The sequence below is a fragment of the Pyxicephalus adspersus genome, chromosome 1 (assembly GCF_032062135.1).
Source record: "Pyxicephalus adspersus chromosome 1, UCB_Pads_2.0, whole genome shotgun sequence".
NCBI lineage: Eukaryota > Metazoa > Chordata > Amphibia > Anura > Pyxicephalidae > Pyxicephalus > Pyxicephalus adspersus.
The window spans coordinates 130,120,687-130,145,055 of record NC_092858.1 but is presented as its reverse complement, the minus strand read 5'-3'; the positions used below and the strand labels follow the sequence as shown (position 1 = coordinate 130,145,055).

Below are 24,369 nucleotides of genomic sequence, written 5' to 3'. Positions count from 1 at the left end.
TTTCAGTCCAGTTTTTCAAAGTTTCATTTTAGATAAAAGAAATGGTTTTGTTTTTGCTTACTTGTCCAATCTTTTGACATTTTGAAGTAGAGGAAAATCCTTTGCCCTCAATTACAAATAATTATATTCATTTATATGATTACAGATAAAAGATATATCTCAAAAATGGTCTCTAGGTTTGTCTTTTACTATATAATAGTTGGAGAGACTACTGATTTAGTCAAAATATTGCGGCTTTAGTACTGAATGCAGCACTTTACTATATTTAGGGTTATACAATCCTAATTACCAATGTCACAATCTATGAGTAAGTACATTACTTAATTATTGTCTATTGACATAATAAACCTGTTATGTAAGAATTCCTTACATTTTGGTATCTGAAATACATAAATGACCCATTAGCCAAAACCAAAGAATGAACTAGGTATCCATTTGTAGATGATTCACTATCATTATATTTGTGATGCAACAGTAAAGTCTAAAAATTTTTGTACTAACAGATCAGCAATTTCCAACTGGTGTATCAGAGCTTTTTTCATTGTGAAACTAAGGTGTTAATAAGCCTGTTATGTAACATAACTTCAAATTCAGGGTAAAATGATCGATAAATAACAGGAAAGATATTTCCTATGTACAATAAATGTATTTATTGTATTGCATTACTACTGTATATTTAGATTGTGATATTTTATATCATTACTTGTGAAGTCAGGTTGGTCAGCCTGGTTGTAGATTAGGGTGGCACAAATGATTTAATTGCAGAAATTGCAGATCAAAGCTAATAATACTCCACCCTGCAAGAATGACTGATATGTGTAGTTCATTAGTAGCTGGATGGCATAGGTGTATAGGAGACATTTTTTTATGCAGCTAAATTATTCTGCATGGCAGATAATTCACTATTATCATTTTTTGAATGCAGCTTACATTCATTTTGATGAATTAGAATTCACAAATATAAACCCGGACCATGTAATTTTTATTGTTTTTTAGCTTTGAGATTTATAGTAAAAACTACTTTAAATTGTAGTGTGCATCCTTCACACCATCCTACTCTCATTTCTTACTTTGCAATACAAAAATGTGACTTTAGCCAGACTGCATGTCCCTTTATGAACTGAATACAGTGCCAGTTATATGTTGAAATAAGTCACCCGAGTCACTGGGTGTTTCCAAAACCCATACTGATTGCTCCAACAGCCATTGGCACACTTAATCTGTAATATTGGAAAAAATAGAAGACTTTGCAGTTAAAGATTTCATTTTATATATGTATACAATACAAAACACCAGTGGATGTAGTACATGTGCAGAACATTTACCTGCACAATGAAAGGTTGGCTGTGGGAGCTATTCAGGTTCATCCACATGTAATGCTATGAGGGAACAAGAGGAGGGAGCAATGGGATGACCTGGTATACTGCTGCTATTTCATTGTACATTTCTAAACATAATAACTATTTCTTTGGCAGGTAAAACAGTTTCAAAATGTGTAGTTAGTTTCTTTAGATTTAAATAGCTTGTCAGTTTTCCCATTCAAGTCTCCTGAAGTTCATACCTCAAGGCCCATTCATACTCATCTCTTCATTTCCTTGTGACTCTATTACTTTTTCAGACACCATCTGACACAGTTAACAGAAGTTTCTAGAGCAAATAGGGAGGAAGGGGTAAGACAAGGAAGATGAATATAAATGGGGAGAGAAGGTGAGCAATGTGGAAATTCTGTAATAAAAGTTGTTATGGGACTTTTGTTTGCACACTTTGTGAAATACAAGGCAATGAAAAGTACTTTCACAGTGGGCCTGATTTATTTAGGCTTCAGTGTAGCTGAGGGATCCAATTCCAGGTTTGCTAGATTACCCAGCTTCACAGATGAAAGTGTATTCACTACAGTCTTGGTTGGTAGTTGGTAGATGGTAGTTGGTAGATGATGGTAAAAGTGACCAACCATGACCGATTGGTTGCTTTGGTTTAGTAAAGTCTTTTTAAAGTCTTTATGTGTTACCTGCACTGACCTGTATTTGCTGCCCAGATGTCTTACTAAGAAACACATAGCTGTGTTATACTGGTAATGTAGAAAATGAAAATGTTTACATTGATACTTTTCAGAATATTGTATTTCCTGCCAGGGGACCTTCTGAAAAACTCAGAGGAATAGGGATATCTACAAAGGAAGTCTGTAAATAATTTACTAATGTGCACATTCCTTGTCTTTTCACACAAATCTATGTGTGGAATGAAGACATCTCTATGCCTCCTTTTTATTTTACTGACCTTGTTTGACCTTGTGTCTTTTTTGACTTTGAATTAAGAGTAAAGTATGAGCTGTATAATGAAGGAAAATGTTCCTGGTGCTTGCACTATACATATATACAGACGGGACGTTTAGACCTAATGTCAGACAGGGAAATACTACCTCCTGCTAATTTGGAGTACTGTGGTGGTGGCACAAGGTCTGATGACTGACACAGGATCATACCATTGTAAATAATTCATGGTTGCTGTGTGGTACAAAGGAGAAAGTCTAGTTTTACTTGTTTGTAGGGAACAAATGCCAGCCTCATTATTCCTCATGAAATATTCATATTTCTCATACACATACCTGGAATACTTGCATCACATTGTGCGAAATTTGGTAACTTTTTCCATTTCATTTCCTGTAATAAGCAAGGTATGTATTTGTCTTAAAGGGGAATTTCTATTTTCTACACGGATATTTTAAAAAAGGAATGTTTGCCACTTTGTAGCTTGCTAAAAGAAACTTTCGCTGAGGGAAACATGTAGGTTGCTCTTGCTAATCTTTGCAAACTGAGCAGCTACTATGTTGATTCTCAGACTTTAATACTTTCTTTTTCAACAAGCATACAGCAAGTGAAGTCAGATAAAAAATTTAGTTTCAGGTCAGTGACTCGGAAAATCCTGAAATGGTTTAATTAGCATAACAGTCTGGCAAAACAACTCCCTTTTAGGAGGAGAATATAATGCCAGCCTATGGACCAGTACCCACCCTTGTGGTCAGACATAAATCTGTCCATTTCATCTGTCTTGCATCTTCTATAAAACAAAAAAAAGTAACTCATCAGTGATGCTGGTTTTATAATGCTAGTGCTATAGTATCATGATCATTGGATTTACAACTATTTTATATGGATTGGTTTAGAGGCCTTTACTGACAACAGTTCTACTTTGAGCACATACTATATATACACAGTGCAAGGGTTTGGGTAGGTTTCCTCCAGGCACTCTGTTTTTCTCCTACATCCCTAAAACATTCCAGTAGTTAAATTGACTTCCACCCAAAACTTGACTTTAGGCTATGTCTATGGTTAGTAAGTTAGATTGTCAGCTCCTTTGAGAGACGGTGACATAACTATGAACTCTGTATAGTCCAGTATTGTGTACTATGTCAACACTATATATAAATATGTGATAATAACAATATGCATGATTCCATGAAGAACTAACCCTGTCATTTTATATTGAGCTTTGTCTTCATACCTATTTTAGTTATGCATGCAAAGCTGGTCCCCTCTTTTCTGGCATTAGCAATACGGGAAAACAGGGTGATGTATAAGGTCAGCCGGTTGCCAGATTGAGATGCTATAAAAAAAAAATTACCGTCAACCCGAACCATCTTAAAACTTAGGAAACAGCTATGCATATGTGTAAAATTAGGATCTGGCATGTTTCAAGGCTTGAGGAAGGGTATATTTCCAAAATATTGCTGATGATTATGACCATATTCTTATTTTGCTAAACAAAGTTATAGTACTGGAAATCCTGGATTCTGTATTTAGATATTTTGGCTCTTGGATCCACTTTGGCTTGGATCCACTTTGTGTTGTACAGGTAATGCTGTCCACTTCCTTGCAAGATATATACATGTGCACACATAATGGCAGCTGACAAGGGCGGTTGAAGCCCAGATAGGCTCAGCACTGGTCCATAGTCCAGTGGTTGGGTATTTCTGGTCTACAGAATCTAAAAGATTATTAAGACCACGACGAAAAAGGTATTTATATATAATTAAATCTAGTGGTAGCGGTGTCAATACAACATTGATTGCTTTCATATAAAACTGTATAGCTAAGGTTATAATAGGAACTCTTATGGTATTTCAGATTCAAAAAAGTGCTTAGTGTTTTTCTTTCCAGTAGTCATGTTTATGGATGCACACATTCTATCTGTGTTGGTCATTAGAAACTAACTTTAGCATCCAGAATAACACTATTAGATTTCCAGTTTGCTAGCTTCTATTTCCTTTATATGACAAGTTTCTCGAGTCCGTCAGATGTTTAGGGCAGTGGTCAATTCTCTAGAAGTTGTATTTTTAAGGTCCTGGGAAAATCCAGCTGGGTTCAGATGTGGCTCCAAACAACAGATATGAAAGCTGAACACAACCACGGCAATCCTAAAGCCTGTTTATCTTATTTTAAAAACAGCTGTTAATTAGTTTGTTTGGCCAATCGCTCAATTTGTGTTTTACTTCCAGAAATAGCTAAACATTTTACGCCAGATCTATTTTGGTGGTTGCGTCTGAAAGTTAAATCAAGCTCTTTAATCTCCCGTTATAAAACTGAACATGTAAAAATAGCATGCTTCTGAGGAAGTGGCATGGAGCCACAGAGTGTGCTAGGAACAGTTCTCACAAATATGTTGGATGTTAGCTTTATCACTCCGAGAACACGCTTTTATCAATCTAAATGTATAAAGAGGTTTGTGGAAAAATAGGAAACGTCCGGTATTAATAACATATTCTTCTGAACTTTATCTGTAATTTTTAAGAATACAATTTATAGAATAAAATGCTGTGGCTGAGTGATACATAAAACAAGGATCCAGACAATGTCATATTAATATCACTTACATTCATTTTAATAAAGAGAAGCTGTATTGCGGAAGACATGGCCATAAAAGGCAAGCAGAGGTCATAGGACAAATTATTATTATACACAGGATTTATATAGTGCCAACATTTTATGCAGTGCTGTACATTAAATAGGGCTTGCAAATGACAGACGAATATAGACAGTGACACAGGAGGAGGAGAGGACCCTGCCCCGAAGAGCTTACAATCTAGGAGATGGGGGAAGTAACACACAATAGGAGGGAGGATATGGAGTGGTGGGAAGTAGTGAGGGTTTAGAAGACAGAAGAAGAGGTGTAGGCAAGTTTAAAATAATGGGTTTTGAGTGCTCTTTTAAATGAGCAAAAAGTAAGAGCAAGCTGTATAGGAGGAGGAAGACCATTCCAGAGAGCTGGGGCAGCTCTAGAAAAGTCTTGTATCCGTGCGTGTGACAAGGTTATGAGTGGGGAAGTCATTAGTAGACAAATCATTGTATTGTCAGTATACCCACTGCAATTTATCATTACTGATTTACAATGTGTAGAGGTGGCCATCTTGGTAGAGGCAGGACTTTGATTTATCATTACAGAGTTTCCTATAATGATCTAATGACCAATGAGTTAATGAGTAATGAGGTAATGAGTAAAATGCAACAGAAGTTAGAGGGGAAAGAAAAGCAAGGAGAAGCTTGCACTGCAGGTCTTTCGTTCTAGCATGAAGCCCAGTAGCAACATACCCAAATTTCATCTAACTGCTGATATACAGCTATTAGGCACAAGGCACAGCAATGCTTAGACACTGTCAAATGCTTGTGGACTGTTATTTCTAAGGAAGAAATGAGAAGGAAATTCTCATCTGAATCTGCTTCAGAATTATTAACATTTCTAGATGTTATGACCTTAAACTAGAACTAAACTCAGACAGGCAGATCTTTTTTTGCAAAAGAGACAGGCATTTTCTCATCTGCAATAAATTTACCTTTGCTGCCTGTTTGCAATTTTTAAACACATTCACCTGTCCCCGTTGCTGGGTGCCCCCATCTTTTTTTTCTCCACTTAATATCAGCCATCTTGATTGGTGTGGGTGCATGGGAGATCATTCTGTCCCGGTAGACACAGAAAAAGCTAGGATTTCCTGTGATTCTTTGACAGAAGAGTACAGTGATCAGGCAGGCAAGCATGTTATATTGCAGAAGGGAAATCCCCTGTCCCTTTCTGTATTAAGCCCTGTCTGATCCTAAAATTTGAAAGTGGAACTTTAGCTCCGCTTTAAAGCTGAACTCTAGGCAAACATCTAAATACAAATATGTAAACTATCTTACCTGCCAAAGGATTTGTACTTCTGTTCATCTATTATTGTAATTTATTCATCTCAGACAGCACTGCTATGAAAGTGATACCACTTTTACTGGTAGAATTAAGAAATATGGTGGTCACAACCCCTCTGCTGATGACAGATATTAGTGTTAACGTTTGTTGAGTGTAAAAAGAAATAAATATATATAATTACAATACACCACTACACAAAATGATGTTTTATCATGGAAAATAAATACATTAAAACCCATCTTATTTTGAACCATATTTCCCATATTTTTTGTAGCTCTTCCACCAGTGCTATCACTGTGTATATTGAAAATATCTTGCAAATGTTTAATACATGTTCCTAACCTAACCTGGTCTGTATTTTCTCTTCTTTCCAGAATAACAAAGCCTTTAACTTTTGCGGACTGTGTTGGGAATGAACTACCTTTAGGATGGGAAGTTGTTTATGATTCACAAATTGGAGTATACTATATGGACCATATTAACCGTAAGTGTCCCTAGCATCTCTGCTAAATCTTCTGTGTTATTATTAGTCTCAGACAAGGTTGGACAATAAAAATATATTTTTATTAACTACGATGATTAAACATTTTGTTCAAATATCATGGAAAAACATCATAATTTCATCTGGTTTCCATGCTGTACTTTTAAAAACAACGTTTAACTATGCAGCAAGGAGTTGCATTTGAGTATGGCCTGCTGTGTGCCTGATCCCCTAACTATCCCTACCTGCACCTATTTCTAGCTACATCCAGGGGTAAGTGCTCATTTTCAAATAAAATAGAGCAGTTCTTTAATTAATTTGGGGATAGACTCTTACCCCTATGTCAGCTACAGTAGGTTAAGCGCTTGAAGCTAGGGCAAGCTAGGGTCAAGCCATGTGGGTCACCTCACCGAAATACAACCACATGTTTAGTTTGGGTAATTGTTCAGCAAATATTAGTTCAAGACAGAGCTGGTTAAGGTTTAAGGAAAACTAGGCAATTGCCACCATCTTCAGGGCCCCAGTTGGCATAACAGCAGAATGCTGTTCAGTGGGTCCTGCACTTTGTTTTTGCCCAAGGTCCCACTTTGTCTTTAATCTAAACTGATGACATGAGCTATTTTAGACTTGTGGCTGTCAGCGGCATTTTACTGCAGGCTGAACGGCTCTCCCAACTGCTACTATTCAACTGATTGAGAGTGGTTGGGAACCTTTTTGTGCGTGCATTTGCATGCTGTTGTGGTTGTGGTGGATTGCAGTTCGGTTCCTGACCACAACAGGTTGCTTATGGCCAAGTGGTTGCTTTTCTTTTTCTGGAGGAAGAACCTGTTCACAACCTCAACCTCACCCACATGACAAAACGTTTCTATAACTCTGTGGCTGACAGCATAATAGTTGAACAGGGGTTACTTATAGTGACAAACAGCTGCAGTTTTCACCACCAAAGTTCAAAGCCAACACCAGTTTCTTAGAAACATTACAAAGATTTATTTTTTTTTTATTTTATTTTTTTTACTAATCCAGAATATTTGAAATATTTTGAACACACAAGTACCATTTATGTATTCATCTAACCAGATTGTTTTAAACAGTTTTGCTCAGATTATGGTCAATCAAAACAGACATGTGCAACCATTACTAAACTATGCTTTTGGTTTAAAGAATGGTTTAGCATTTTTTTATAAAGCATTTCTAAAAATAATGACTTGACTAATGCTTCTTGTTTCCTTTTTCCTGAAGAAATCACACAAATTGAGGACCCTCGAGAGCAGTGGAGACGAGAACAGGAGCGGATGCTGAAAGAATATTTAGTTATAGCTCAGGAGGCCCTTAATGCTAAAAAGGAGATTTACCAGATCAAGCAGCAGCGTTTCGAGTTGGCACAAAAGGAATACCAACAGCTGCATGAACTCTGTGATGAAGACAATCGTTCCCATACCAGCTGTAAGTGAAATAGAACTTTTCATTTTTTATGCTTTCAAGAAGCATTAAAAAAAATTATACCTGTATACGTGTACTTTCTCTCTCTCTCTCTCTCACTATGTATATATATTTATATATATATATATATATAAAGTGTAAATTGATTTAAGGTGTTTACAGAATGTTTAATAAATAAGGAAAATGTGTTGTCCGCAGAAAAATATATACAACATAAGTGTTACAATAATCCTTGCACCCAGGTACTGATTGTTATTTTCTTATACGTACATATTTTACGTATCCCATAATGAGTCATTTACATCAGTCCCTGCTTCTGAGGTAGCTTCTGAATCAATTGGACAGATATACAAGCTGCACACAATACTGAAAACTGAAACTGAAGCACATGTCGGGAATGTTGAAGTACAACTAAAGGTTCTTGTATGATAATTTAAATAAGTCCAGTTACTATGGCTCCAGTAAAAGAAAACAAATTCTTTACCTTCCCTAACTAAGAAATGTGCCAATAGCCACAACTTCTGCAACATTTTCTTATCCCACTGTAGTGCAAGCAGGCACAGTCTACATGAGCGAGCAGTGCAGCATTGTTGCCACACTATCACCATGAGGTGGACTTCACTGGCAGAATGAACAGATATTTATGAGACTTTACAGAGGAGTGCGGATGCATTTTTAGATAGGTGCTATAGCAGGTATTTGTGTAATGGGGCGCCATAGCTCTACATTAAGATAAGTTCTGTCTGCAAGAGGATATTGCATGCTACCATTTTTGGATATTCAGCAAGCTGGGTTTTGAATAAGCTGCTGTAGCAAGGTGACCATCCATTCAGCACAATGCAGATTTATAAGTTTTAATTTAAAGTGTGATTGTTGTTTCTATCTTGGCTTTATATTTATATTGTCTCCAATAAAACCTATATTAAATTCCTAAATCCTAACAATGTCCAGAACTGTCCTGGTCTCTCCATACTGTAAAATCTAGCATCAACATATAGTGCCCTGGTCACCTTAGTTTTCTATTTCAGTCCTGTCTCAAGCCTAACTTGTAGGTGTAGGTTGACAGCAGTTTTTCTGTCAACATAGCAAGCCCAATCCCTTACATCTGGTGGGATAGGAGGAGACATTGGGCCTGATTTATTAAAGCTCTCCAAGGCTGGAGAGGATACACTTTCATCAGTAAAGCTGAGTTATCCAGCAAACCTGGAATAGATCTGGTTCAGGATTCAAAACATTTGCTTGCAAATTACTTTGAGGAAATCTATTTCAGGTTTGTGGGATCACCCAGCTTCACTGATAAAAGTGTATCCTCTCCAGCCTTGGAGAGCTTTATTAAATCAGGTCCATTGTGACTATTGATATTTTCTATTTTTAAGGGCATGCATAGCATGATAGAACGATAGGTCCCACAGCCACCAGCCAGATTTAAATCTGTCATGAAAGTAATGTGTTTGGTACAGAAATCACAGGGAGGAATTTGTACAGAACAGACTTTAGGAAGTACGTGTTAATTATTCTCATAGGAAATGACAAAGACAGTGCATTTCTGGCACGAAAAGAGCAATATTTTCTGTATTGGCTGATAAAGTTCTTAGCATACATTACATGCAGCACATGCATGTTTGTTTTCATTTGTTTCCTGCAAATTGCTGTGAAGGGAAGCACTGTGCTTAAAGGGTGTTTCCAATGTAATCAAGGTAGGAGAGTTAGCTGAGCCTCCAACATTCACACAGTCCTTTGCATTATAAGCACGCATAAAACCAAAGCATTATATGGAAGATTTCCAATACTTAGGCTACGTTTACACATTATATTGATGGACTGAAAGATGCATGAATGAGTGCTGTACATACATCGCCGTCCTGTTCTATGGAGAGGGAAGAGGGAGAACAAGAGAGCGGCACCCTGCTGCACTTTCTCCCCTTCACTTGTATTACGATTGTACGTCGTTCTGCCAGGACCTATCCATGAATGACTTGCTGTACACACACCAGATTCTTGTCTTATACCAGCCCTGAGGGGATTATTGGACGAGAATCATCTGACATGTGTACATAGCCTTAGGCAGAGATAGTTTTTGATATATTGGAAAAAAAACAGTTCTGCTGTTGTTGATCCCTTTCAGAAAATACAAGTGACTAACCTGAAATGGGTATACAGATGCGGACAGAGTAAATTTAGATTTCTTTAACTACATACCAAGCCATAAGTATTTTATAAAGGGAGTTCAGCAATGGACGCTTCTGTACACTGTACAATTTTTCCAAATTTGGAGTAATTTGTTGTTGTAGAAATGTGATTTAGTTGCTAACTGCTTTTCAGTTTGCAGATAAGAATGTCATCTGGCACTGGCCAATGTGTGTAGGCCAAACATAAGACAAAGCCATTCTTTATAAACTACTGCAGCCCACATGTTTGGCCTCACAGCTCAGCATGAGCTGGTGATGGCGCATACATAACTAAAAATGTTAATACGTTTTTGTTTTCAAACAAATACATCACATAACATTTCTTCTTCTAGTAGCAGTCATTTGCGCACTAGGCTACAGTCCTCATTTAATTTTTTTTAGAGCAAATTGTTGTAGATTTTTCCCTTAATGAATCATAGCCACCCACATGTCATGCGTTTTTATTTGTATAAATGGACATGTAACTACCAAAGACTGTTTTGTAATGGCTGCATTTTAATTAAACACTTGCAAAACATATGAATTTTCATCACAATTTACATTTTTGTAATAAAAAGAAACATTTGAAGTCTCAGGCAAACATCTGTGTTAAAGTGCTACTTTGTGTAGATCCATTCCTTAGGTTAAAGTGCACTTTCCACCTAATCCGCCACACTCACCTGTCCCTGTTCACTCACAGGGTAAACGATCTTCAGCCATCTTCTGATATGTCAATGTACTGCCATCTAACCCTTTTCTGTTACTACAAAGCAGGTGTACAGAGAAAGAGATGAGCAAAAAAAGTTGTAAAATCCCACTAAAATGTACATGTGTATTTATACCTAATAGTGTTATATAGTGCTTTAGTGTAGAATTACAACAATGCAGATCTCTTTATGCTAATTGATCTCTTAGATTCACAGTAATCAAAGCTTAATTTACACAAAATACAAATATAAAAAAAACAAGAAACACGTCATATAAATTACTTTTGACACCTATGAAGTATGTATCCAAGAAGTGACACCTTTCACACTTGCAGTATCAGCATTGCAATTCCTATCAGCGTAGCCAGATGTGAAATTCCTTTACAGAAATGATTTGTGCCATGTGTTACTGATGTGACTTTTTTTGTGGTTAAAATAATGTTGACATCTGTTTCTAACACTGAATCACAGTGTCTTCCTTTCATCCTAACAATGTAGACTGCCTACTGCCATGTCAGTGCTGGTTCTTATTTTTTGGCGTTCCTTTAAAGTGGTCTGCTATATTTGTCCACTCACTGATTAAAGCAGCACTGCATTTGATATACATTTACTCAGGGTAAACTTTGGGAAAGATCACTGTCAGAGAAGGGCTACAGGACACACTATTGTAGCTAATTGGCAAAGTCAGATAGGTGGCTGATGGTTTAGCCTAAAGTTGTAGTATGGGCTCCCAATACAAATATGAGTTGCAGCACTAAATACAGTAAGGTACAGTAAAGTACATGTAATATACTTACAGATTTCTTTTAGTCATCCCGGAAATGCCCGTTGATTCTGCTAGAGAAGTCCATCTAATGCATATTTCTGTGTTGGTGTGGCAGTGATGCTGCGCTGCTCCTGCATTTACCACTCACATAGGCTGTGCTTGTTTGCACCGGGGTAAGATGAACAAACATAAAAGGGGGTTGGCTTTCAGCATTGGCACGGGTGATTCACAAGACTGTAGCTTGTCACTCAGGACCTGGCCACATGTAGTCTTGTCCTATGCTTTCTGAATTGATGGGACTGCTTCCCATTGTATGCTGCAGTGCCCGCAAGGGGGGAGCACTTGCGACATAAAAAAAAATACAAATTGGACTTAGATGTTTGCCATTATTCTCATTATGCCATAGTGCTATACATGCTGCTTTTATACCCTCTGGAATGATGAAGCAGGCACAGGGCCCCTGGCATAGTGAATAAATGGTTAAAGCCCAACTAAATTCATATCAAACTATTTCAATCTTGCGATTCACCACAGCGATGTGTTGCAGGCTTAACCATGTTCCCAACTGTTCTTATTCAACTAATTGTAAGCTATCTGGAACCACTTTGTGCCTGTGGTTGGTCCGTGCTTCCTGGAAGCTACATGGAGCTTCTGGCCATGTGGTTGCTTTTCCTACTCTGGACAAAGAACTGCACTGTAACGGCAAACTCAAGGTCAACGTATTCAAAAACATTAATCTGCGACACGGTTTGGTACTTTTGGCTGCATGGCAACAGTTTGCATCTGGGAGATACCTACCAAGGATACTTACTGCATAATTTACAACCACAAGTCTGAAATGGGACAAACGGTTCTTGGTGATGGGCGTATCATTTAAAGGTTGTGTTTGCCATTTAAATGCGCACAGCTGTAAAACATGGTGTTTAACAGGATCTGTTTGCCTGAATTTCAAACACAGCTTCTGAACTGCCATGTGTACTGCTCATTAACAGTCAGTAGGATTTTGCTGACCTGTGTGCCTCAATGCACAGCTTACTTGTAGTTTTCCTGTAGTCAGTGAACATCATTGTGACTGTCATTGCCGCACACTTGATTTAACTTGGCCAGCAGTCTCTGTCCATAGTATTGGAGAAGGTGGCAAAGGTTGCAGGAGGATGAAGTCCAGTCCAAGATGAATGTTACTAGCCACTATACATAGCACTATAGCTTTAGACCTTCCCGCAAAAAAAAAAAAAGTACTTTTGTGTCTCTAAAACTACACAAGATATCCACAGTTTGTCTGATGGACAGAATTTTTCCTCTTGTTTTTAAAAATGAAAGTTTCACATCTACTTTAAAGAAACTACGCTTCCTTGTATGCTAGTTCTTAGTTCTCTTGTCTGTTTTTAAAAGTGTAATGAATTGTGTATTTCCTATTGCTCTCTTAGTTTTTGTGCTCATAACTTTTTATTTTATTTTTTTTTTTTTTAGCTTTTTCAGGATTTTCTACAAACACAAAATATGATCCCTATCAAATTAAGGCTGAAATAGCGGGTCGTCGGGACAGGGTAAGAATTCAGACCCTGTCGTATAGAAGCCAATAAAAAGTTATACACATTATTGGGGTTGCTGCATTATATTAGCATGAAGTTTTGCATGTATACCTATTTTTTGTTTAAGCTAACCAATAAGTGCAAGGAAATGCTAAATAAAATACAAAAACAGGAACAGAATAAGTCATCCATACAAATTTGTCATTGCCATGTATCTACTGCTGCCCAGAGAAGTCCCTGTGTGTTTTACATCCTGGTAGTAGAGAACAAGCATTTCCGATTACCATTCCAAAATAGGATGACTGGGGCTGCACTTATCACCAAGCCAGAGTATTTTCTATTACCTATGCAGGTAGACACATGAATCGAGGTTATGGTTGTAAAAGTCTAAGTACAAGTATACTTACTTTCCTCTAGTTTAGAGATCTTGTGATTTTGGAGTTCCACTTTAAAGCTGAACTTCAAAAAATTAATATCAGAAATGAAAAGCAAAAAAAAAAAATCAGTTTTACTGAACTACGCCCATTGATTCTGCCTATAGTACCCATTCTCTGCATCAAAATGTCCTCCATCTTTCATATCCATACTAAGTAATAGGGCACAGCACTCTTCTACTTCTGACAAAACTCCTCATTACTTTAATGGACACAGCTCCTTCTCTAATATGTTTCACCTAATGGCAGGGATTATTTGTAGATGTCCTCAGTCTTTCAAGTTAATAGATGCACAGCATCATTCACCTCAATGCCTTAAAACCCAGATTTTCATGGGAGATACAGCAGTAAAGTAGCACAAGGATTAGCTCGTTTATTTGCTCTTCTCTCCTATTAGCATGGTTCTTGTTAACATATATACTCCATGAGTTGTTTTTCTGCTTCTGTCACACTCAGATCTACTGTAAAATGATTTAAAAAACAAATACCAGGTCATAGGTACTTACACTGCTTTCACTTCATTTAAATGAATACATTTCATGATGTATTAATTAATACAAAACCTAATTTGGCTGGAGTTCAGTTTTGAAATAGACAATACTGTAGATTCCTGATTTTTGGAAACTTGTTTGATTTATTATGGTGCACTGTAAAGAACTAATAAGTTTGTAATGCCAGTTTCAGACTGTAACTGTGCTATAAATCAGAAAATATGGATGGACAGTTGGCCATAGCAACACAAAGTAATGCTTTGCATGTGTATGCCAACTCTGCTTAAAGGGCACTAAAACTCCCTGGATTTTGATGATAAAACAACTTTTGCTGTATGAAGCCAATAATATACAATAATAGGTTCACTAGTTTCCACATAACACCATCTACATTTAGGCTACGTTCACACAGGCTATGAGGTTGTGGTACAGGTACGGCTTCCTAATGTCACTGAACCACTGCCTCCAGGGAAAGGCCGCAAGTAGCTTCCACCCATGGCAGCCCCGTAGGGAATGAATGGGGGTGGCAGGGGGTGGTACAGAACCATTCACTGTCACCAGATGTCAAATGTGCAGATCCTGGTTCCTTAGGAACCAGCATCATGGTGCAAGTGACCTAGTGGCTGGCAACGTGCCTGCTGCCAGGAGCCACACAGGATTACTCAATCCCTAGGCCAATCTGAACCTTTCTTTATTCAGTAAATGTGTTCTGAAATATTTATTTTTATGGCATTATAAAATTGTGTCTTATTCACAGCTTTCCAGGTTAAAACGTGAGCTAACTCTGATGAAGCAAGAACTTCAGTTCAAAGAAAAAGGAGTGGAAACTCTACAAGAGTGAGTTGGCTGTAGATTTTGACTTTTTAATTTAAATACTTTGCCCCTCAAATTATTTTTATATGTTCAAAAAAAAAAAAAAAAAAAGAATGTTATCCTTCTCTGCTAATACCAGCTAGTGGTTGAGTTTCATCCATGCAAACACTGAGTTTGGCCAGTTACTTATTCAGCAGCTAGGGTATAGGGGTGTAACTGTTAGATTCCTCTAAACATACTGTATAATATTTGTTCATTAATCATATACATATATTAGTCCATGTTATGCATTGTTGGTGTCTTACTACACTAGTGTGTATGTCTGTAACCTGTTTCGTTTGCAGCATATTAGTTGCATTGCTGACTCAGAATTCCCTCCTCCTTGGATAGGTCTGCTTAGCCAGTATTCCACGAGGACCTAAATATGCAATTCCTTCCTACTGAACACATAGCTGTAATAAGCTGCGGACATTACAGCTCTGGTCGTGCAGGGAATTTCCATCTGCGCTAATGTTTAGTTTAGAAAATCTTAGCATACTTTCAGAACAGGGTGGCATTGTTAGCTCTCTAGCAGAGAAGCCATAGATTATATGTATGTAGCAAAAGACACAAGCCCACGAGAAAACGCCAGATATGGCCAGTGCCCTGAGATAACAGTAAAACACACAGAAGTGGCTTAAAAAACAAAAAGCACATTGTTAGTGGTAATGGGACAGGTCCTGTGCATAAAAAAAATCCCTGGCCTCTCAACAGTACCTGCTGTTGATAGAAGGCTTGCAGGAAGCAAGCTGTGGTTAACTTGAGGTCTGTTGCCAGGCCTGATGATGTAAAAGGCCAGGTTTACTACAAAACTTTCCATTCTTCAAGTAGGTAATCTATGGCTTTACATGGGAGGCGTCTAATGTGGCTGGCAGTTATTCCTTCAAGATGTGATTTTAAAAATAGTACTCCAAGGATTAAATCATTCCAAGGGCAGCTCACTCAGATGATTCCTTTATTCACAGTATCCTCAATTTTTGACATTGATCGATTAGTTAGTTGAAAGTATGGTGCCAGATTTTGTACTTAAAATAAATCTACACTCAATGACAGAAACACTACTGCTAAGACACTCATTAATGGGTGACAATTCTTTGCCCCTTAGTTGCTCTTTTGTTTTTCACCTTTCTAATTGTTCTACCAGTAGATACCATACCAAGCAGACTTTCTTAACCATTTTAACATTGAAATAACTTTCATGTCTTCAGGGAACCCCCATCTATAATTATTATGTCCACAGCTCACAGTACATTAGCATGGTGATCAGGGGAAAGAATGCCACCCTTACAGATAGCCAAAAGGATCAATGGTGTCCCACTGACCTGAGAGGCACAAACTGCTCATAGCTCAAAAAAACCTCCTGCAACAGGAATGTTAAGTTTCCAGAAAACCCTGGCTGAGAAAAATGGCTATAAAGTCTTGTCCCCACAGTTATTGCAAGAGGTTTTATCCCCATTAAAGCGCAACCTTGAGCAATTAAATGCTTCTGGCCCTGGAGTCCATTGGATGTGCTAAGATTTAAGAGATCAGCAATAAAAAATCCCAGGATGGACCTAGACTTTAAAAAAAGGAAATTGTTTGACGTGCCAATCTGCTTTAGCAAACTATAAGTATTCCAGCTGGGGTTTACATTAACTTTAATTAAATACATTTTCATCTAATCATTTATCTATCTTCACCGTTAATGTCCATTTATGATACATTAGGAATTATTTATTTAAGCTCTCTATGACTGGAAAGGATGTTTGCTATTGGTTGGTAAATGTTTTCAATCCTGGACTAGATCTAGTTAAGGTTTGCTGGATCACTGGTTCTCCCATAATAATCTATGGTAGTCTTATTAAATCCACTCCATTCTGTGCAAATGTTTATAAGTTAAGAAGCAAGTTTTTTTAAAAAAAATATTTTCAATGTCCAGTGTTAAACCCAGGCATTTTTTAAGCCAGGAGGGAGGAAATTGTAGGTGGGTGGCAGCCCTGGATTGTGACCCAACTCTTCAGTAACCACCCAAATACAGCCAGGCGGTTACTAAAACGTGCCAGGTGGCCCAGCTAAAAGGGGCTGAGGAGAACACTGTTTTTTTTTTTTTTTTTACATGATTATTCTTTTTGTGGCATTCATGCTTTTAATTTTGCTTCTACAGAATTGACCGAAAGATGTCAAGCTCTCATACCAACTATAAGCTAGACGAGGCCCAAGCAATAATGAGTGAATTGAGAACAATACGTCAAGCTATTTGTATGGGAGAGAAGGAGAGGCGTGATCTCATGCAGGTAGGTAATCAGTTGCTCCTCCTTAGCTCTTTTATATTCATATGTGTGATTGCCAGAGCTACCTGACCATACCAATAATGTCTTTTTCTATATTCTGACCAAAATTGACTAACATTGATTTTTAGTTCTTTTTTAATGTATATTTAATAAAACTGCATTTTGTGTAGTGGACAGTATGGAACGTTCCAGTGCTACATAATATGCATTGACATCAAGTACAGTCCACTAATTACACAGTGTAGGCATTACAAACATTTACCATTATAAGTAGGTACTGGAATGTAATTTTCTTGAGGCAAAGGGCCTGATTTATTAACCTCCCTAGCGGTTCATTTCTTTCCGGTTTTATATGTCTAAAAGCCGTACATTGTTTTTCATGAAAATGTATTTTACAGTATAATATAATAGTATATATAATATTATATAATAGTAAGAGTATAAAAAAAGTTTGAAACAAAATCATGTAAAAATAATAAATTTAAAAAATATATATATTTTTAATTTTTTAATTAAAAAAAAAATATATATTATACTCATACTATTATATATACTGTAAAATAAATGTTCATGAAATAAAATGTACTGCTTTTACACATAAAAAACCATTGTATTGCATTCAATACAGTTATTTTGTATTGAATGCAATAAAAATGGATTTTGAATTTCCCACCCCGCCCCACCAGCAGCGTAAATACGCACCAACGTCACCGGGAACTCCCCCAATGACTCATCATGTGCAAAAGACACCGGAGAAAGAAGGAAGAAGACAGGGATCATGACGATGGACAACGCGGGACACTGGCAGGTCAGGTAAGGCTGTATTTACTAACCTTCCCATAGGTTTACCTACCCCGTGTGTGTGACTTAGGGTTACCACTTTCAGCAGCTTTTTCTACCCGAGTCACACTCAGGGGTTATTGCTAGGGAGGTTAAAGCTCCCCAAGGTTGAATTGGATACAATTTCATCAGTGAACCTGGGATGATCCAGTAAACCTGGAAAGGATTTCTTAAAAGTAATTTTCTATTTGTTAGAAATTGTTTTCAATCCTGGACCAGATCCGTTCCAGGTTTGCTGGATTGTCCAGCTTCACTGAAGAAAGTGTATCCTCCTTTAATAAATCAGGCCCAAAGTGAAAATTTGGTCTCTGTAGAGGGCTCTTAAGATGCTTTTCAACCAGATCTACACCACGGGGTACCTAAAAAAAGTGGTTATTCTCTAAACCCACCAACCAGATTTGGCTTTTCGCATTTAAGCTGTCATTTACTAGAGCAGTTTGATGCCTTTGTGTAATGGGAATCAATTCAGTTTAACAGTTTATATTCAGTGCCCTTAGCACCCAAAAAAGGATTTTAATTACCGTCATTGCATTCTAAGTTATATTATGAATTGAAACATCTAAGCAATTTCCAGGGTTCAATAGCAGTTCAATATTAAATCCAGAATCAAAAAACAGAAATTTCAATACTTTTGTAGCTGTGGAAGGGAGGAAACTTTACTGGTCCTACTGTATAACCTGTGGAGTCAGGGCACATTATCTATCCTTATGTGGATGACACCACCCTTGTTGTGAAACTCATTTGTCAAATCATGAAGATGTAAATAATAAAGTTACATAATATTTAATTGTATATAATAACTTATTTTATTCTATATATACAGATAGGGTGGACATTTTTTATAGAGAACAGGCACTGTAATGACCTATAAATATGTATTTTATTCACTTATCAGGAGATTAACATTTTAACTGCATTTGTTGCCAGAATACCATTGTTTTCTGAAGCTGATGCAGAAAAGAACCATTTTTATAACTCTGACTGTAGTTCTGACTGTAGTTAAAGCTATTCTTAAAGCTTAAGACTCTGGATTGGCAAAAAAGAGCCATGCTAGGGGCAAAAAGGTAAAAACTTGGTATATCTAGGGAAAAAAGAAAAAAAAGTTCAATACTTTTTCTGTTCTTAATCTTGGAGACTTTATTGTCCTCCTAACACAATTACCCTGAAACCACGTGTCTTTGTTGCCTAACAAATCACTGCTCCTTAAAATTAGGGGCCTGCCCACATTCTGGGAATGACCAGGGCATTGATGAATAAAACAGATCATTCAGCTTATTCATCATCTCCTAGAAAATGAAATAAGTACAAATATACAAATAAGTGACAAACATTAAATTGGTTTGGGGCTGGAATCACCTCATAGTCTTATCTCTAGCCTCAGTTCAGGACTAAAGCTGCGTACACACGGCAAATTTTTCTCGCCCGATAATCGGTATCGGCCAATTATCGGGCGAAAATCTGCCGTGTGTACAGTCGGTCGTCATCCATCGTCCGACGACCGTCCTGGCGGATCCATGGACGATGGACGACGACCGATCCTAATGAAAGGGAAGGGGAGAGCGCGCAGCAGGGTGCCGCTCCGTCGCTCCCCCCCTCCCCTCTCCATAGAGCATGAACGGTGCTGTATGTACAGCATTGTTCATGCATCGTGCAGTCTTTTCTCGTTGGAAAGGATCGTGAAAGATCCTTTCCAACGAGAAAAATTGCAGGTGTGTATGCAGCTTAAAACACTCTCTTGGCTGCAGAAGAAGGGGAAAACTGTTAATTAGCAAACAATTTAGTTTCATGTAATCCTGACCCCGCATCACTGCAGGGGACAGTAGTGATGTGGAAATGTAGAAAAGATGTTCTAGGTGGGTCTGTGAACACTCCAAGAAGTGTTAGTTTCCAAATGGATATCAGCTGGGAATGGCACAAGCACCAGAAGAGGTATTTACTTTATTTTCTTTTACATGAAAGAATTAAAAGATATGTGGTGCTTAAATTCAAATTACATATGATACAAAAACAGTATAGTCTCAGATTGTCAAATAAGAATCCATAAAGTAGTGCAAATAAACTATTCTGAGCCAGACAAAGAGACAGAAATATCCAACAAGACTGAAAGGTTATATATAGGTGTCCACTCATTGGTATGACTGGACCATTACATATACCACGGCCAGACATACTCAGGAGAACTCCTGAGAAGAACAACCGCCAGTCTAAACGCCAACCAGTGTGCTTATGTGCATTTTCGTTGTTTCTGATTTCAGCTACTCACAGCCCGTGGCTCATGCTCGTCTGTCAGCACACAATTCATCCTGGCATAAAACAAATTAGTTTTGGTTTGGAGGTCATGTTATTTACAGGGTGTTGCAATAGGGGCCAAACTTGCTCCCAGTTTGGTTAATTTGTTGATGGAAAAATGGGAGCTGGATTGTTTTTTCAATTGGAATTTTTTTGGGAATAATCTATTGATATCTTATTTGTATGCAAAGGAGATACCCAGCTACCTCTGGAGCAGATACAATAGAATGTGCCAATGTGTGTTTTTATAGTTCTCATACCCAGAACAATTAGCCACAAGAATTTTCAAGTTACTGTAATTGATACACCACAACATAACTAAATAAACCCTGGTCATGAAAGGATTTAGCAATTCATAGTGGAGCAGATCAGCTTCTCATCTCACAACTCCAGCCAGTGAATACGCATTGTCACCTCTGTCCAGTAAGCATGAAATGACCTTCAGGAATCCAGAAACCTTGCTGAGTAATAGAGGTGTGTCAGAAGCATGGCTGGCTAACTTAAAACAGTAAACTCATATATTTATTTTAACTTTGGTGTTTTCGGTGTTTTTTTTTTGTCTATTTGAGCCTCATTTTATTTACTACACACTTTGTATAGTACTAATGTTAGTAGCAGTGTTTTGACCTCCATATTAGACTTTGCACTCCTGATGTGATATAATGAATGCATTTCCATACTGTATGCATCAAGTCTAGTAAACTGATTTGAAGGTGACCACATTGCTAACAGGAGCTTATATGTAAAATACTTAATGATGTGGAGCCTGGGGAGGCTCAGAAATGTAATTGCTTTGGATCCAGAATCTAAATAACAATACCTGATTTTAGAGAGGTAAATATCTGTCATCTAAACTACATAATCCTAATATATAACCTAATAAATTGCTATGAAATGAATACTCAATTTCATAATTCTCCCACATTCTGTTTTATGTGGAATATGGTAATTGTTTTCCACCAAGAGACCAATATTCCTCCCATAAAACATTAGTTAGTGAAAGGAAATATGTTTGACGGCAGCTTCTTGGCACAATCCTACCACAAAAGAAAGTTGTGTCTTTTTTGGCAAAATTTATTTTTTTATGTATCGTTAAAAAGTTTTATATTTCAAGTGTACTGTTAGTCCTGTTGATTTATATTGTTGTGGAAACATGCTTCACTATAATGTGTTTAGGTTGAATTTGCTGCTGGAGTACCTTATTAAAGCTGGATGCAAATGAACAAAATTGTAAAGTTTCATTCTGGTGAAAACTGATATTAATGTTTTTAGTTGATTTTTGAAGTTAAAGCTGAAATCTATTTTAAAAAGACCCCCAACGAAGATAGGTTAGAACAGCCTGGATTAAGAGGAATTTAACCCAGAAAACTGAGAATCCATGAGCTGCGCAGCTCAGCTTTTAAAAAAATTTCCTGGAACGATCAGGCAGGTAGAAGCGATTATTGCAGAAGGGGGATCACCAGTCCCTTCATGTTATAATTGCCTGCCTGATGAAGAATTTTTAGAAGTGGAACTATACTTCCGCTTTAAATGAAATTACATGTGTTTCTGTCTCGTGGGAACCATGATGCTGGTATCCCTGCACTTTGGAGCCCCTATTTGTAGGATTTTCATGGCAGTTTTAAGGGGTTGCACTCATTGGAATGTAATAGGTGGGTATGAACAGAGCTGGGAGCTGTGTATGGGGGATCTCACCTCCACAATCCCAGTCCCCAGGTGATGTAGTGGGTAATTTAATCAACTAAATTTAACTACTATTTGCCTAATGCTGCAACAGCTTTACTTCTTGACTTGTGTAATGTTTCATTTAAGGGTTTCTCAATGTAAAAATGTTCTTTAGTCAACATGTTTTTTTTTTTTTTTTTTTAAATAATACTAATTCATTGTGGCCCTGTTGGTTCCCTGCCTCCTCTTTACTATTTGGCTATCATTGGCATTATTCATAAACTGTGTAATGCATGGATGTTCCCAGTGACAGTTAAATGCTGTACCAACTTCCTTGGCCACTACAGTAGTAATTTAATGCCCAGAATATGTTGGCCACCAGCAGACACTGTTCCATTGGAGTCTGATATTGGTTGTCACTTTTTTCCTTGGTGTGGCATGTAAAATATCAGCAAAGCAAATATGCTGCTTGTCTTGAGAAATATTTATATGAGGAGTGGTGTAACACAAATGCATTATTTTCCTCCAGAGCCTGGCCAAGCTGACTGACGGTTTCAGAAACAGCTGTTGTATCACGGACTCTGTGCAAAATATCCACAATTCAAGCTCACTAAGTGATCCCTGTTTGCCTCAGCAGTACTGTGATGCCTGTTCCCAAACAGATAACATTGAAGAGGTATTGTATTCTTTGGTTAATGGCAGTTAAATTGTTAAAGAGTAATTTGACTTTCAATGATGATATATCATAATATGTCTATAAGTGAATACTCTCAGCAAACCTTTAGATATTTACATTACTGTACACACAATACACAGTGTGTTGCAGTGTCATTTGATTTTATATTGCACCTTTATGCCCCTTGCCAGTAGACCACAACACATGTATGTCTTTCAGTACCTTATTATAACAAACTAGGGTGTTTGGAATTCAGAAACATTTTTAACAGTCTTTTTGCTTTTTGAAACAGTAAACAGATACTTTGTGCACATTTTTTGCATTTGCAAGTATGAGGAAGTACACCATATGTGACCCAAAACCATGAGATTTTCTTAGAAAAAAACTGGGTATGTGGGAAACCGTAATAATAAAATGTATAAAAATATAAAAGACCTAATATCTGTCACATATATGTGTGCTGTATATGTGAGTTTTCTGAAGCTATATAGGTAGTTATAATGTAAGAACAGCATGCATACTATTTATGTACCTTAATGGCTGCAATGTGACTTTATGCCCAAATGGTCCAAATGTAAAATTGCTGTGAGAATGTTGATTAGGTGGTAAATCTATGTCCAGATCTTTTTTTTTTTTCTGTGTGATTCCATTTTGGTTTGGGTGTCATTTTCCCTATTAAGTTTTCGCTCATTAATTCAGTGTAGGTAACAAGAAGAAAGTGTAAAGTCTAGAAGCAGAGCATTCTGTATCAGGTGAAGAGGTCATGCTGGAGGGTCTGATATGTAATCCATCTTTCCTTACCGCATTTCACAGCTAAATCACTCCCACGTGACAGGGTAGATTCCTTTCCTCTTCACAGCTAAGTTTGTGGTAATGTTAAGAGTTTGTACCTTGAGAATCTCTGTGCACAAGTCTATTCAAATCCTAATATATTTGAAATAAAAGAAAGTCTAAGTAACCCACTTGATATATTAATTACCCCAAGTCTCTTTTATCCTTAAAAAAAGAATCATTTTTATTTACTACCCTACCTTTGTAATTAATTAAAACCCGAAAAAGGTTTTTTCAGTCTCTGTTTTCTGTGATTAATAAATCCTATGATCACACATGCCCTATTCCACATTTAAAGCATGGCAAGTTTAAACGCAAAGCCGTGACAGTTACCCAAGCAATGCATTGAATTGAGTGAATTAGGCATGGTATAGCCTGTGACTTTCCATGTGTAAAAAAAGAAGAAAGCCTACTATGGGTGTCTAGAATCTTATAGTAAAGTGATTTTAAAAACAACAGTTAAGAGAAAATAGTTAAAGCAATCATGTCACCCCTTTTTTAAAGCAATTAACATATCAGCAGGTAATTCCACGGTGGCCTGTGCTTCTTACTTTCTCTCTTTAGAAGCTCTACAGCAACCATCACACTCTTTAGCATTCATGAGTTTCCGATGCCTGTGATCCCTGCTAGACGCTGTAGCTTTCTTCATTAAACTTTGGTTATTTTGCCCTGAGTAATATAAGGTCAAAGGACTAAAGCACATACTCTGGGGGCACAGTCATCTTCGTTGTGTTGAACTCTAATGCCCCT

The 24,369-nt window shown here is 37.3% G+C and overlaps 1 protein-coding gene across 2 annotated transcripts in view; it reads left to right on the top strand.

The window, feature by feature from the left end:
• The window catches only part of WWC3 (WWC family member 3), a 94,536-nt gene that overhangs the window by 38,041 nt on the left and 32,126 nt on the right, over positions 1 to 24,369 (top strand). For both annotated transcript variants that reach the window (XM_072427387.1, XM_072427380.1), the window contains exons 2-7: positions 6,552 to 6,661; positions 7,898 to 8,101; positions 13,210 to 13,286; positions 14,954 to 15,033; positions 17,192 to 17,321; positions 22,642 to 22,788. In XM_072427387.1, coding sequence (XP_072283488.1) covers positions 6,552 to 6,661; positions 7,898 to 8,101; positions 13,210 to 13,286; positions 14,954 to 15,033; positions 17,192 to 17,321; positions 22,642 to 22,788 — 748 coding nt within the window. The remainder of the gene's footprint in view (positions 1 to 6,551; positions 6,662 to 7,897; positions 8,102 to 13,209; positions 13,287 to 14,953; positions 15,034 to 17,191; positions 17,322 to 22,641; positions 22,789 to 24,369) is intronic.